At 31.9% G+C, this 15,691-nt stretch overlaps 1 protein-coding gene across 1 annotated transcript in view; it reads left to right on the forward strand.

Moving 5' to 3' along the window:
- Positions 1–3,370: 3,370 nt before the first annotated feature.
- Positions 3,371–15,691, forward strand: part of LOC132741616 (pre-mRNA-processing factor 40 homolog B-like) — a 48,099-nt gene continuing 35,778 nt past the window's right edge. Inside the window, exons 1-4 of the mRNA XM_060729828.1 lie at positions 3,371–3,441; positions 9,062–9,118; positions 10,001–10,085; positions 12,932–12,997. Coding sequence (XP_060585811.1) covers positions 3,376–3,441; positions 9,062–9,118; positions 10,001–10,085; positions 12,932–12,997 — 274 coding nt within the window. The 5' untranslated portion in view covers positions 3,371–3,375. The remainder of the gene's footprint in view (positions 3,442–9,061; positions 9,119–10,000; positions 10,086–12,931; positions 12,998–15,691) is intronic.

Consider the following 15,691-nt stretch of genomic DNA (forward strand, 5'->3'; position numbering starts at 1 on the left):
ATTAAATAAGTAGTAAATTATTATAACATACCAGTTTTATATGTATATGGCACCTGTATTCAATGAACCGTTTAAATATAGCTTTTTAAACTAAAAATGACCCTCTTATCAGTATATCTATGTGAAAATTATACTGTTAGACACAACCGGTTTTCACTTTGAACACCGGAGGTATTTCATCTGCATCGCTTTATATCATGTATAATAATTATGATTGTGTAGAACTAGTGTGTCTACAACTTTGTAGATAAAACTCTTAGAGGGAGTGTGGCAAAAGCATCCATTATACTGTAGTCAAAATATATTGACGTTCCAAAGCTTGATTCTGAGATATTTATGTTCTGGGTCAGCATCTCCCCTTTAGAGGTTAGCTATTGCCCAGACACAAAATAGCACAATATCTCGTCGCGCAGTCCAATTAGTTGGCTACATTGTTAAATAATATACGGATACATGGGATAACATGGACAGTTTCTTGCAAAACAACAACACTCACAACAACAACGACGACGACGAACAATAAGCAACAACAAATAAAACAACAAAAAAACGGAAAAGCAAGATTTATGAAAAAAATGTGAAGATTACATAGGAAACAGAGGAATGGCTGAAATGTATAAAAAAATTAAATTAAGTTGTTGTTTTTGGGTGTTGTTTTTCCCCATTAGTTTCACAATGATAGATCTATCCGTATTTGTGCTCTTTTCTTATACTTCAGTTATGGAATAGATTAATGCTGTGAACTGTTCCAGATTATGTTAGTCTTAATACGGGGAAGTCAAAGACCGGGCCCGCAAAGCGGAATCCGGGTCAGCTCGGCACTAAAACATACTCGGCCCCCAAGTCAGCTCGGCCCTATTCCAACTCGGCGCGGGTCAACTTGGCCTACTTTTAAAAATGGATAAAGGACATCAAAGGACTCCTATTGTCACGGGCTATTATACGGGGAAGTCAAAGACCGGGCCCGCGAAGCGGGTCCGGGCTTTGGCTTGCCCGGCTATAGACTTCACGTGTATATTTAAAAGAAAATCAAATAAAAAAGCATTCAAAAATATATAGAATTCTATACCTATCAATGAAATTTTCAGTGTCAGTTCTAGTGGGGCGCCGCCATTTACAATGTAACTCAATGATAATAGGCGGGGTATTCCGATAACGTAACAAATCTCAACTTTTCGGATAAATAATAAACGTCGAGTGTTCCGAGTGAAAACGGAAGCGGTGCATGTAATACCGAATGACACCTTTAAAACGGAAAAAATAAAAGGAATTTCTTAACGACTTCCCCGTTCATAGGCTTTGCCTAATTTCATATTAATATTAGCGAGCTCGACGAGCTGGCCCGAAGGGCCTGCTCGCAAAGCGAGCTTTACGGTAACGCGAGTACCTGCTAAGTGATGGTTTTGAAAACTTTCGTCCAAAGTACCGAATTGGACACATCGCAACCTTTCGAATTTAAAGATAACGATAAAAACTGAGGAATTCTGACTGAAAACGGATGTGTAGACTGGTCACCCGCGCACGTCTAAAGGGACCATAATTGGACAGGGAACCAGAATAACGGAAGGCGCCATTTTGTTTGAAATCTGATAAATAAAAACAAATTTTTTGTCGAATTTTGTTGTGAAAACTATCTAGAATGAAAGAAAATGGTCTAACTAAGAAAATAAATCCGAACACCAATATCTTTTATTCAGTCGTTAACGCTGTACAGACGTTTAAAGTATTGTTTACGTGACGTCACAACGTAGCGCCAAACAGCACGTGCAAAACAAACAAATCAAGTACGCTATTTTATTTAATGTCGCAAACGTTTTAAGTTTTACATTTATTTCACTTTAAATAATCTTAATTTCGCTTGAAAAATTATAGAGTGAAATAAAATAAACAAAGTTTTATAAACGTTTTCAAAACTCGTTATTCATTTCACGACAGGGGCGGAGCCATATTTAACACAGTACTTGTGACGTCACACGCACTCGTCACTGCATTTGAAATAAAAATGAGCGATTACTTCATACTATTTCACGTAAAAAGTACATCGAGCTCGCTTTGAGGCTTTGCCTTTTTCATATTATCAATCAATGTGTATGTTAAAGATACCGATTAATCAGGTGATAATTATGATTGACTCATTCATTCAAATTTGATTAGAGACCACCTGCAATTAATTAGAAGCTTATGCTATTAAGTAAACACGTTTTTGTTTCAATTTTTTTTTGAAAATTACTTTACAAACAAAATGCATCTAAGGAAACACATTTTTATTATATCTATATTCACAGGCACAAGTATCGGACCTGGGAAGAAAAAATATGAAGTTATTTTATCAATATGTTTATATTTTATCTTCCCAGGTTCGATAATCGTGCCTGTGTCTTTATTAATTTTATCGAATCTGCAAGACAAATAAATAACTTTTTTTTCTAAATATACTTTATTTCAGCAGAGGTACAATGTATAATTATATAATAATAATATATTTCTTATTATTCATTTACCTTAACAACATGCAAAGCAAAGTAAATGCGTTATAGGCCTATATATTTTTGTAAAGTGGGCCGAGTTGACCCGTGCCGAGTTGGTATAGGGCCGAGTTGACTCTTTTCCCGCAAAGCGGGCCCGGGCTTTGGCTTGCCCGGCTATAGACTACACGTGTATATTTAAAAGAAAATCAAATAAAAAACAATTAAAAAATATATAGAATTCTATACCTATCAATGAAATTTTCAGTGTCAGTTCTAGTCGGGCGCCGCCATTTACAATGTATGTCAATGATAATAGGCGGGGTATTCCGATAACGGAACAAATCTCAACTTTTCGGATTAGTAATAATAGTCGAGTGTTCCGAGTGAAAACGGAAGCGGTGTATGTAATATCGAATGACACCTTTAAAACGGAAAGAATGAAAGGATTTTTTAACGACTTCCCCGTTCATAGGCTTTGCCTAATTTCATATTATTGATGTCAGTATCATGAAACGTATCAAAATTCATATATTTGGCTAATTATTTTTCCGTAGAAATTGCATGGAGGTAAATTATCATCACTTTGTGAATTATATTATGCCATTGATGACTGATATTTAACACCACATTTCTAGTGCGTGACTAACGCTGTAAGCGCTATATATTTTGTATATTTTGAACATTTTTGTAATTTACGTGTATTTTATAATTGCCGCTTTACATTTTAATTTTTTTATGAAAATTAACATGAATCTGGAGGGCAAATTGCTTTAATTAATCTGACAGATAAAAGCCTACAGTAGGGAGTTTGTGGGCTTTCTTATAATAAAAGCCTGGCTACAGAATGCTAATAATGAAGCACAATAAAACAAAACCGTGTTGCATACTATACTACTTAATATGCATTATGTTGACAGTAGATTATGACAATTTAATTGAAAAGGTATTCGTTAAATATTTAGACAAGATGGCGGTGAGTAAAAACGCGATCATTGTGTTATAGTTATTATTGTGATTTTTGCTAAAAATTGATATCAAAATCTCATGTTTAAATGTTAGATTATAATATGAAATTAGGTGCTACCTATGGCGCGGAAAGTCATGTAGATCTTCATGTAAATTATGCAGTATCAAAGAAATTATCTAACTGAATTATATTGATAATGTTCAACACTACCTCTGATCAAAATTATGTGATTTTAGAATTTTTGTTTCATTTTTAGATATTCTGGTGTTTAAAGATAATAAACCTTGAAAATTGAATTATACTTTTTTTGTTTAAGAAATGTTTCTGGTGGTTAGAGACTGACATGTCCCACACTTCAGAACATTTATCAACATTTAAAAAATGAAAGAAAAAACAACAACAACAAAAACATGTATATATATAGTAAACAAATACATGTATATATTTTGAATATTTACATTATCTAACACAATGTAATGGTAATAATGAATCTTATTAGCATTGATAATAATTGTAATAAGAAAATTTCAATTGTCATTTAAATTATTAATTTATATATAATTATTGAATATAGCTGGTATTTATATATAGCTGGTATTTTATAACGATAGATTTATACTTTTTAATTAAATGTTTCTGTTGGTTAGAGACTGACATGTCCCACACTACAGAATATTTATTAACATTTAAGACGTTCAGTTATGTAAGCAAATTTAAATTGAAATTTTGATGATTGTCCTTAAGATGCATGTATTTAAGTACTGTGTAACAGGAATGTTTTTTATTGTTTAAAGTCCCAAGACCTTTCAGTATTGGAGTCATTTTTGTAACAATTCCTTAAATCATTTTCTACAGAATGACAAAGAAATGTGAACCATTTCTCTTTAGATGTTCATCTGCATGAACACCATCATACAAATTTTTATATGATACGCCCTCTTGAGTCAGTTGCAAATATCAGATGATTTATCTGTGAAAAGAACAAAACAGAAAAAGTTTTTCACTGTTTCATGTGAAAAAAACTACATAGTTTAAATATATTAAAATGTATTTATATGACAATGTTTAAAGAAAATTCGACAAACTATTAACCAATTCCAAGAACTGTGATCAATAAATGTTAAAAGTATTGATTACAAATGATAAAATTTAGCTTAATAATCATAAAAGAAATATGCAAAATGAATTAATAACATGAATGTTTGAATTACATATATATATAAGTAATAAAAGCATGCTAGTAAGAAAAAAATACATTGATAATATTCAAAATGAGCAACATATGGGTAGGACTTTAAATTCTTTTTATTAGTGTCTAAATAAATAGTTGATATACAGTTTTGTAGCTATTCATGGTGTTTAATTCTAAATCTAGACAGATTCTTTTAATCAGTGGTGAAATGTCATGATGACATTCAATGTCATGGAATATTTTGAAAAGAAACATAGAAATAATAAACATGTCATCAATTAAAAAAATCTTTATGACAAAAAATGTTGAGATAAAGATGTAGACGAAGAGATGAAAACATGGTTAATGTAGATTTAGAAAAATACATGAATACTAGTAATGGAATGTATTGGTGAAAGTACATATACAATTGTAAGTTTATTTTATGTGATATTTATATTTGTGAAAGTGTATCAGTTAGTGGTTGACATACCACCCACCGAAAAATCATTTTTCTTCTGTTATTAATCCCTTTTAAATTATCTAGTTTTGTCCATAGATGCTTGTAAGAAACAGTTGTTTAAATGAAAAATAATTGAATGTGATGAAATGCGTTGTTGGAGATATAATGGAAAGTATATTTTCTCTGATATTTATATTTGTGAAAGTGTATCAGTTAGTGGTTGACATTGTTGTTCAGACAATAATTATGGTCATTGTAATTATCATCCTGCATATGTATTGTAAATGCTCAGATTGATTTGGAGAGAGTAAATATACCTGTGTAGAAGCCTGTGAATCATTATTTACTTCTGTACAATAATTGTTTTCTTAGTATATTTCATTTGAATGTTTAACTTTTTTGTTTGAAGTTCTTTGAATTGATTTCCTACAATATTGTTGTCCAGCCAATAATTATGCTTGTTGAAAATAGACATAGTTATTTACCAGTATGCTTGCTGAATGTAGACAATTATTAAGTTTGAAAATAATGCATAAGATCTGGTAGAGTCTATATAATTTTTATGAATTTTTTTTCTTCAGAAAAATCAATTGAAATCAAGTGAAAATATGCTTGGAATTTCACTTAGACATATTTAGAACTGGTAGTTGTATACAGTATAGTCCAGTAGGACTAGCTCAAGTTATTGCATAAACTTGCATAAGTAAGTTAATTAAAAATGTTAAAATATATTTAAATGTACAAAAGGAAACATGTAAAATTTGTGGTAGTCCAAATATGCAAAAGTAAATATAATTCTAGGACTTTAAATAGGAAAATGTAATTATGCCAAAATAGTACCGTTCAGCCTGTTGAGACGACAGCGATAAAAAAGCAGACGACTGGGCCGTTTAATGATAAAAAATCAGTGTAGTTTACACGCTTTTCGGAATGAAAATCAAAAAGCGCCCGCTATTCATAACATTTAAACCAGTCTAAATATTCAGCCATTGAGGCGCTTGTTAAGCGTTTTACAAGAGGCGCTTGTCAAGCGTTTTACAACATAGATTTCAAAAATGGCGGCGCCCGCTAACTAAGGATTTTTTCGCAGCTCATTAGGTTTGGGATATATATTTTTTTGATTTTTTCATTAACTTTTAATTTGATTTCTTTTGAATTGATACGCGTCATACATGTTATCTAAGAGAGCTACAGCCCTCGCGGGGCCTTCGGCCCCGCTCGGACTTTCCGCGTATGATAAATAATACGACTAAAAATGTGTAAAATATTTTTTTGAAAACAAATTTAGGTTTTATATATATGCGCACAATTATTTACCGGTCTTGAGTAGGAATTAGTAACGATTCGCCACACTAACGATTCGCCACATAACTATTCGCCACAGAGTAATAACGTTTCGCCACAGTAAAATAACGATTCGCCACAGTATGATTATAGATCTAACAATGATTTTTTTAGTTATCAACAAACTTTTTCCTTTTGTTTTAATAATTTGACAATGGCAATAATTTAATAATGTTTCTTAATACAAGTAACATGAACTTAAAGCCCCCATCGCGGATTTTCAATTTATCAAAGTAACATTATTACAGGAGTACATTTACAAGAAAGTAATTATATATGTTGATTAATCATAAACATAAAATTAATGTCAATTAATATAAGAAGAAGAGAAAAAATAGTTTATTTCGGTAACTTATACATTTACAGTATCTCGTTACATGCAATAATTACAAATATAATAATTCTATGGTCACATGACAAAAGCAAAGAAAAAAAAATAAGAAAAACATAAAAAGTTTAAACTAATGACATTCCTACGGAGAACAGACAGCTGCAAATAAAGGAACAAAGAACATCACAATATCATTATCATTCATAGAAATAGACATATATTTCATATATTATATATATACATGTATGTCAAATATTAGAAAAAAAATATTGCAAAAACACGTGAACATTACGAAAATTGATTTACGATAATTGATTAAAGAACGCATATCTAAAACATTTGTCACACTCGTTACATTACCTTGAGTAGACGTGTACTCGGATATGGTTTGAAATCAACCGAACGATCCTTTGTGATCACTTTAAAATCTATGCTGTATAAATGAAGAACATTTCTGTGTTAAATATCTTTCGCGACTCATTGTTAAGTTGATATAGGTCATGTTTATTGCCAATTTATTAACTTGCTAAGTACTTGCTTTGTGTTTGTGTGTTTCTTTCTTCACAAAATACACTGATTGACAGTTTCCGAACTAGCAGACGACAGGCTATTCTAATTAGTAGATATGCGAGTAAAGATAACTGGCTGTGTATCTCACTGTATATAACATTAAAAATTGTTTGACTTGTGGTAGGTTTAACCGTAAATTTAAATACATTTTGTGTCTATCCCCACCAAAAATTTCATGAGTCAGTCTGTTTTGCCATCGTTTAAACCGAAAGTACTGTCACAGATAACGGTAACAACCGAGCGCTCCGACTGATAATAATATCCGGGACACGTTGGTGCTCACTAATGATTAGTCAGTATTTTAAATGCGAACATCAACTACCCAATAAACTGACGCGTTACTATAAATACCAATTGGTGATTCCAATGACCTTCACTGCTAACCAAAACATTTTAGATATCGTAAAAATACGGAAAGGAGTGTTACTCTAAACAATATTTGTGTGGCCACGATACTAAGTATTTATTCAAAATATGGAAATGACAGTTACTTTACACAATTTTTCTGCGTCCATGTGTACGCAGAATTTATTTTTTGTGCGTACAGGATGGCATTTTATTCGTATATGACGCAGGATCCTGCGTCCGGTAAATCCCTGGAAGTACGCAACCGGTTATCATTACTCACAAGTCCTACTGATAAAAAAAGCCTGTTGTCTGCTAGTTCGGAAACTGTCAATCTTGGTATTTATTTGATGAAATGTCTAAATTACTACCAGTGGACAGTTTTTAGTTTAAAGCTGCCCTTACAAACTATTCTGTCTTATTTTTAAATTTCTGCAAAATTATTTTCCATGCAGGTATATAGGAAGAAATTATTTTTTTTTCTTTTATGTTATTATCTATTTACTTTTTTTCTTCAATATTGGAATTGACTATGTAATGTGCGCCATTGACCCCCTGAAAAGACTGTCGGTGCAAAACAAAATTCAAGTGTGGGCCAGATGGACACACTCGCTTAGAGAATACCCTTGCAGTATTTAAGTTACTTGATGTTCATTTTTAGGATTTTCAAACAAAATGGCTTAAAAATAATCAATTTAAAACTTGGCTTATTTTCGATGATGATGGAATTAATAAAAAATATGCAATTTTCATTCTGCTTAAAAATTGGTAAGAAAAATCGTGATAAATTTGTTTGTTAAATGAATCCCATTTCAAATTTTGAATATTATCAATAGAATTATGTTTTACAATGATATTGTACATGTACAGTATTTTAAAGGCACATTATGCCTCAGAAATCTGCATATTTTTAATTCTTAAGAAATATAAATAATCATGTGTGTAATGATGTTTAGATAATGGATTAAGTGGTCTAAGTGCATGTTAGATGTTTTGCCACTGAAAAAGTAGCCCTGAACATGCAGCTCTGTGTCTTTAAGGTACCAAAATGTAAACAAAGTAGTACTTTGACTTTTCATACAAAATACTAATTCACTAGAATATACCAACAGAACTAAATATGCAAAACAAAAGATAGTTCATGTTTATAGTAAATGAGTATGCTTTTGGATGCCATAACAATATACCAAAAATAAATAGGTTTTGAGAATAAAAAAGATATCAGTTGTGGGAACAACAAAGTTAAAAGGTATAATACCTTATTTGAATTTTATGTTCATTCTAAGTGGGCCCCCTTTTTTCTCAAATGACCCCCTTTTGATAAGTTTATGCCTCCCCTCCCCCTGGGAATTCATTCTAGATTGAACACTGATTGATAATGATATTTCTATCATTTATTTAGAACAGTGGTGGAGGATCAGGGCCACCTCCGATGATGAGACCACCAGCTCCATTTCCAGTAAGTTACATTTAGGAGTTCTCTCCCCCTGTTATTTATTACATTTATCTTTTATGGGCTTTCAGAAAATTCCACCCATCCACTTGTAATTATGAGTAGAATTTAAGAGAACTTGATTCAGGACAAGTAGAAAAATGTTACTTGCATATTGAATTTAGAAGCTACTTTTTCTGCAGGATGAGTGACTCTGAAAATATTTTCGATGCCTGGTTCTCTCCCCTGTTTTAAGTGTAACATATTTCTTTACATTTAAGCAGGATTAAAAATCTTACAGGCATATGCTAGCCTATTAATTACATATAGACATATCTTCACCTTAGTGCAATAACGGCATAAGTCCTTCAAAATTTAATAATAGGAGTTAATCACTTATTGCTCTAATGCAACAATATATTATAAAAAGAGTCATAAAAAGAGTCATAAACCAACATTGTTTATCAATGCATGTTAGGCATTATAAAGCTTTTTCAGTTGATATGATCAATAACAGAGGAAAAGGTGTATATTGACACATATATACATGTATGCTACATTTTACACAGAAACATTTTCAAGAGTAAAAAAATTTAGGCTCTGACATTTTCAAGTTATTTACATTTGAATTTGTTTTTTGTTGTCATTTCGAGGACCTTAGTATAATATGTAACTATAGAATTTGCATTTGAAACAAATTTACTACCACTACTTAGAGAAATGTTCAATGCAACTTGTACAGATTTATTCTTTGTAAAAGTATTTCCTGACCTGTCTTTTAAAATTTCAGCTTAATAAAATGTTAAAAAATTATGATTTGAAATATTTTTAACATCTTTTGATGCTAGATATGTAATCATTTTGATCAGGCATTGTCTTGAACTAAAGAAAAGTATATAAAATTTACAGATGGCAGGTCCCCCAGGATTTATACCGCCCCCGGGGCCAGCTGATGGAGCTGTGCCTCCTATGATGCCACCAACAGCTCCACCTGGTAAGCTGTTTTTATATTCCTAATTTAGATATGATGATAATATATAGCTGTATTAGTTACAGCTCCTCCTGGTAAGCTGTTTTTATGCGCCCACAGAGTGGGAGCATAAAGCGTTGCACTTGTCCGTCCGTCTGTCCGTCCGTACGTCTGTCTGTCCGTCCGTCCGTCTGTCCGTACGTCCCGAAATCTTGTGAACGCAACTCCTCTTAAACCGGATGGCAGATTTTGCTTAAACTTCCAGGGATGAACAACCCTAATGTGTAGATGGTAGTAAAGGAAGGAATTTTTGCTGCGACCAAATTTAACAGAATTATGGCCCTTTGTTGATTTTTTCACTATATACCATGTAAAAATTTTGTGAACGCAACTCCTCTTAAACCGGATGGCAGATTTTGCTTAAACTTCCAGGGATGAACAACCCTAATGTGTAGATGGTAGTAAAGGAAGGAATTTTTGCTGTGACCAAATTTAACAGAATTATGGCCCTTTGTTGATTTTTTCACTATATACCATATAGAAATTTTGTTAACGCAACTCCTCTTAAACCGGATGGCAGATTTTGCTTAAACTTCCAGGGATGAACAACCTTAATGTGTAAATGGTAGTAAAGGAAGGAATTTTTGCTGCGACCAAATTTAACAGAATTATGGCCCTATGTTGATTTTTTCACTATATACCATATATATGTTGTCAGTGGGGGCATCCGTGTCCTTTGGACACAGTTCTAGTTATATTCCTAATTTAGATATGATGATAATATATAGCTGTATTAGTTACAGCTCCTCCTGGTAAGCTGTTTTTATATTCCTAATTTAGATATGATGATAATATATAGCTGTATTAGTTACAGCTCCTCCTGGTAAGCTGTTTTTATATTCCTAATTTAGATATGATGATAATATATAGCTGTATTAGTTACAGCTCCTCCTGGTAAGCTGTTTTTATATTCCTAATTTAGATATGATGATAATATATAGCTGTATTAGTTACAGCTCCTCCTGGTAAGCTGTTTTTATATTCCTAATTTAGATATGATGATAATATATAGCTGTATTAGTTACAGCTCCTCCTGGTGAGCTGTTTTTATATTCCTAATTTAGATATGATGATAATATATAGCTGTATTACTGTCCTAGGATGATAATTTGGTCTTAACGGTACATGGGAAAGTCAAAAAACGGGGTTATCTGGATTATTATCCGATATCGTAAAAGTAAACACTTACAAATACTATATAGCATTATTCTTACAGTATCGTTTGCGTATTACCGTTATGGTTCTGTCGGTAGATCGAAATTATTTGTAACTTTTAGAGTTTTGTTCTCATAGGTTCGAACCCCAAGTAGTGCCATTTTATAACAACAGGTTTTTCTTCTTGCTCTGTTTTTTTATCATTATAATTATTCATTTATTTTCGTTTTCCTTTTTGTTTTCTTCTTATGATATATATTTTATAGTATATATTTATTTTTTATTTCTATTCTTTTTTCTTTTTGTATTTTTTGATCACAGTGAAATAAAATATTCGATCTCATATTCATGTATGCATAAAACCGGTCAAACAATTGACTGTTCTGAGGTAAAAAAAAATGTACCAGTAGTCGAACTTCTGTCTGTACGGATAAACTCATTACTGACACGGTTGCTCTACCTGCTGCGCTAACAAGACATATGATAACATGTAGTTTTATTTTCATTTTTATAGATTGTGGCATTGATCTGCCTAACCTATTTTTCGCATTGTTATTGGTCTTTGTTATGTAAACAAAGGCTCAAGTTATCATCCTAGGACAGTAGTTACAGCTCCTCCTGGTAAGTTGTTTTTATATTCCTAATTTAGATATGATGATAATATATAGCTGTATTAGTTACAGCTCCTCCTGGTAAGCTGTTTTTTTATTCCTAATTTAGATATGATGATAATATATAGCTGTATTAGTTACAGCTCCTCCTGGTAAGTTGTTTTTATATTCCTAATTTAGATATGATGATAATATATAGCTGTATTAGTTACAGCTCCTCCTGGTAAGCTGTTTTTATATTCCTAATTTAGATATGATGATAATATATAGCTGTATTAGTTACAGCTCCTCCTGGTAAGTTGTTTTTATATTCCTAATTTAGATATGATGATAATATATAGCTGTATTAGTTACAGCTCCTCCTGGTAAGCTGTTTTTATATTCCTAATCTAGATATGATGATAATATATAGCTGTATTAGTTACAGCTCCTCCTTTCATAAAAGGTCTTTTGACTATCAAAATTATACCTTTTTGAATATTAATATTATATAAGTCGATGTAAGCAAGGGGAGTAGTGGGCTAGTGGTTAAGATGTCTGCCTCTCAATGCAGGGATCATGGGTTCAAGCCCTAATTGGGTCACAACCATGTTTTCTTTTTCATATCACACCAGTACTGGTTGTTTTTTTGGAAGTTGACTAGAAAGTGATTAATATAAGTTCAAAATTGCAAGAACTTGTTTTGCAATTGGGCTAAGATAAAAACAATATGTATGAAATGTTTGTTTAAAACAAACAAAGGTTTATAGTATTAGTATGAAAATAATTTTTGGGACTGAAGTTTTTTTAGAGTTGAAAAGATCAAAAATATTTTAAAGAATGGGGAACGCAGCTTCCAGTACACAGTTTATTCATTCTTATATTCAAATAAGACATATTCAGTAAGAATTTCGCAGATGTCAATAAAATTCTGTGATTGAGTATTTTACTGAAGGATGATCATAGTTTATCTTTAATTGTTCAAAAATGAGTATAGGTATAAAACTGTAAACTATGGATGTAATAAAGTATGACCATAATTGAAATGCAATTGTTATTTTATAGGTTTTAGTGCTGGAGGATTTCCACCTATGATGCCACCACCAGGTATTGGCATGCCACCTTTTCCAGGTAAAATCTAAACTCTATTTAGAGAATAATGTTACATATTTCTTACATTTTCAAAATTTATTACACCAAAACTTTCTTAGTTATTAACATATTTGTGATTTAAGGCATTTAATGTTGGATATTATCTTGGTCCACTGCTGGGTTTTTAGTGGAGTAATTTGTATGTACTACGCTGTACTTAGCTATCCAAGAAATCCGGTTAGGTTGACAGACCATCACGATTTGATCAAAAATTAGTTAAAAATTTGCAAAACAAAACATATTTTGCAAACTTTAAGTGTTTTGTATTACAATAGAAAATATTAACAAAGAAAATTTGAAATATAATGCTTATTTAATCTTGTCATTAATTTTTGCTTTTAAATTTGTAAAATTGTATGACAAATTGTAAAGTAACCAGAAAAAAAATAGAACATGTAATTTAGTATATTAACTTATTGTAGGGCCAGGTAATCCAATGTTTGCTAGCGTACAACATGTAATTTAGTATATTAACTTATTGTAGGGCCAGGTAATCCAATGGTTGCTAGCGTACAACATGTAATTTACTATATTAACTTATTGTAGGGCCAGGTAATCCAATGGTTGCTAGCGTACAACATGTAATTTACTGTATATACTTATTGTAGGGCCAGGTAATCCAATGTTTGCTAGCGTACAACATGTAATTTACTGCATTAACTTATTGTAGGGCCAGGTAAACCAATGTTTGCTAGCGTACAACATGTAATTTACTATATTAACTTATTGTAGGGCCAGGTAAACCAATGGTTGCTAGCTTACAACATGTAATTCATTATATAAACTTATTGTATGGCCAGGTAATCCAATGTTTGCTAGCGTACAACATGTAATTTACTGTATATACTTACTGTAGGGCCAGGTAATCCAATGGTTGCGTACAACATGTAATTAAGTATATTTACTTATTGTAGGGCCAGGTAATCCAAATTGGTTGCTAGCATACAATATGTAATTTAGTATATTAACTTATTGTAGGGCCAGGTAATCCAATGGTTGCTAGCGTACAACATGTAATTTAGTATATTAACTTATTGTAGGGCCAGGTAATCCAATGGTTGCTAGTGTACAACATGTAATTTAGTATATTAACTTATTGTAGGGCCAGGTAATCTAATGGTTGCTAGCGTACAACATGTAATTTAGTATATTAACTTATTGTTTGGCCAGGTAATCCAATGGTTGCTAGCGTACAACATGTAATTTAGTATATTAACTTATTGTAGGGCCAGGTAATCTAATGGTTGCTAGCGTACAACATTTAATTTTGTATATTAACTTATTGTAGGGCCAGGTAATCCAATGGTTGCTAGCGTACAACATGTTATTTACTATATTAACTTATTGTAGAGTCAGGTAATCCAATGTTTGCTAGTGTACAACATTTAATTTATTATATTAACTTATTGTAGGGCCAGGTAAACCAATGTTTGCTAGCGTACAACATGTAATTTACTATATTAACTTATTGTAGGGTCAGGTAATCCAATGGTTGCTAGTGTACAACATGTAATTTACTATATTAACTTATTGTATCGCCAGGTTATCCAATTGTTGCAAGCGTACAACATGTAATTTACTATATTAACTTATTGTAGGGCCAGGTAATCCAATGGTTGCTAGCATACAACATGTTATTTAGTATATTAACTTATTGTTGGGCCATGTTATCCAATGTTTGCTAGTGTACAACATGTAATTTATTATATTAACTTATTGTAGGGCCAGGTAATCCAATGTTTGCTAGCGTACAACATGTAATTTACTATATTAACTTATTGTAGGGCCAGGTAATCCAATGGTTGCTAGTGTACAACATGTAATTTAGTATATTTACTTATTGTAGGGCCAGGCAATCCAATGGTTGCTAGCGTACAACATGTAATTTAGTTTATTAACTTATTGTAGGGCCAGGTTATCCTATGGTTGCTAGCGTACAACATGTAATTTAGTTTATTAACTTATTGTAGGGCCAGGTAAACCAATGGTTGCTAGCGTACAACATGTAATTTAGTTTATTAACTTATTGTAGGGCCAGGTAAATCCAATGGTTGCTAGCGTACAACATGTAATTTACTATATTAACTTATTGTAGGCCAGGTAATCCAATGGTTGCTAGTGTACAACATGTAATTTAGTATATTAACTTATTTTATTGTAGGGCCAGGTAAACCAATGGTTGCTAGCGTACAACATGTATTTTAGTATATTAATTCATTGTAGGGCCAGGTAATCCTATGGTTGCTAGCGTACAACATGTAATTTAGTATATTAACTTATTGTTTGGCCAGGTAAACCAATGGTTGCTAGCGTACAACATGTAATTTACTTTATTAACTTATTGTAGGGCCAGGTAATCCAATGGTTGCTAGCGTACAACATGTAATTTACTATATTAACTTATTGTAGGGCCAGGTAATCCAATGTTTGCTAGCGTACAACATGTAATTTGCTAGCGTACAACATGTAATTTAGTATATTAACTTATTGTATGGCCAGGTAATCCAATGGTTGCTAGCGTACAACATGTAATTTACTATATTAACTTATTGTAGGGCCAGGTAATCCAATGGTTGCTAGCGTACAACATGTAATTTACTATATTAACTTATTGTAGGGCCAGGTAATCCAATGGTTGCTAGCGTACAACATGTAATTTACTATATTAACTTA

This window comes from Ruditapes philippinarum, unplaced genomic scaffold (genome assembly GCF_026571515.1).
Source record: "Ruditapes philippinarum isolate M1 unplaced genomic scaffold, ASM2657151v2 ctg1359_1_1_1_1, whole genome shotgun sequence".
Classification (NCBI taxonomy): Eukaryota; Metazoa; Mollusca; class Bivalvia; order Venerida; family Veneridae; genus Ruditapes; species Ruditapes philippinarum.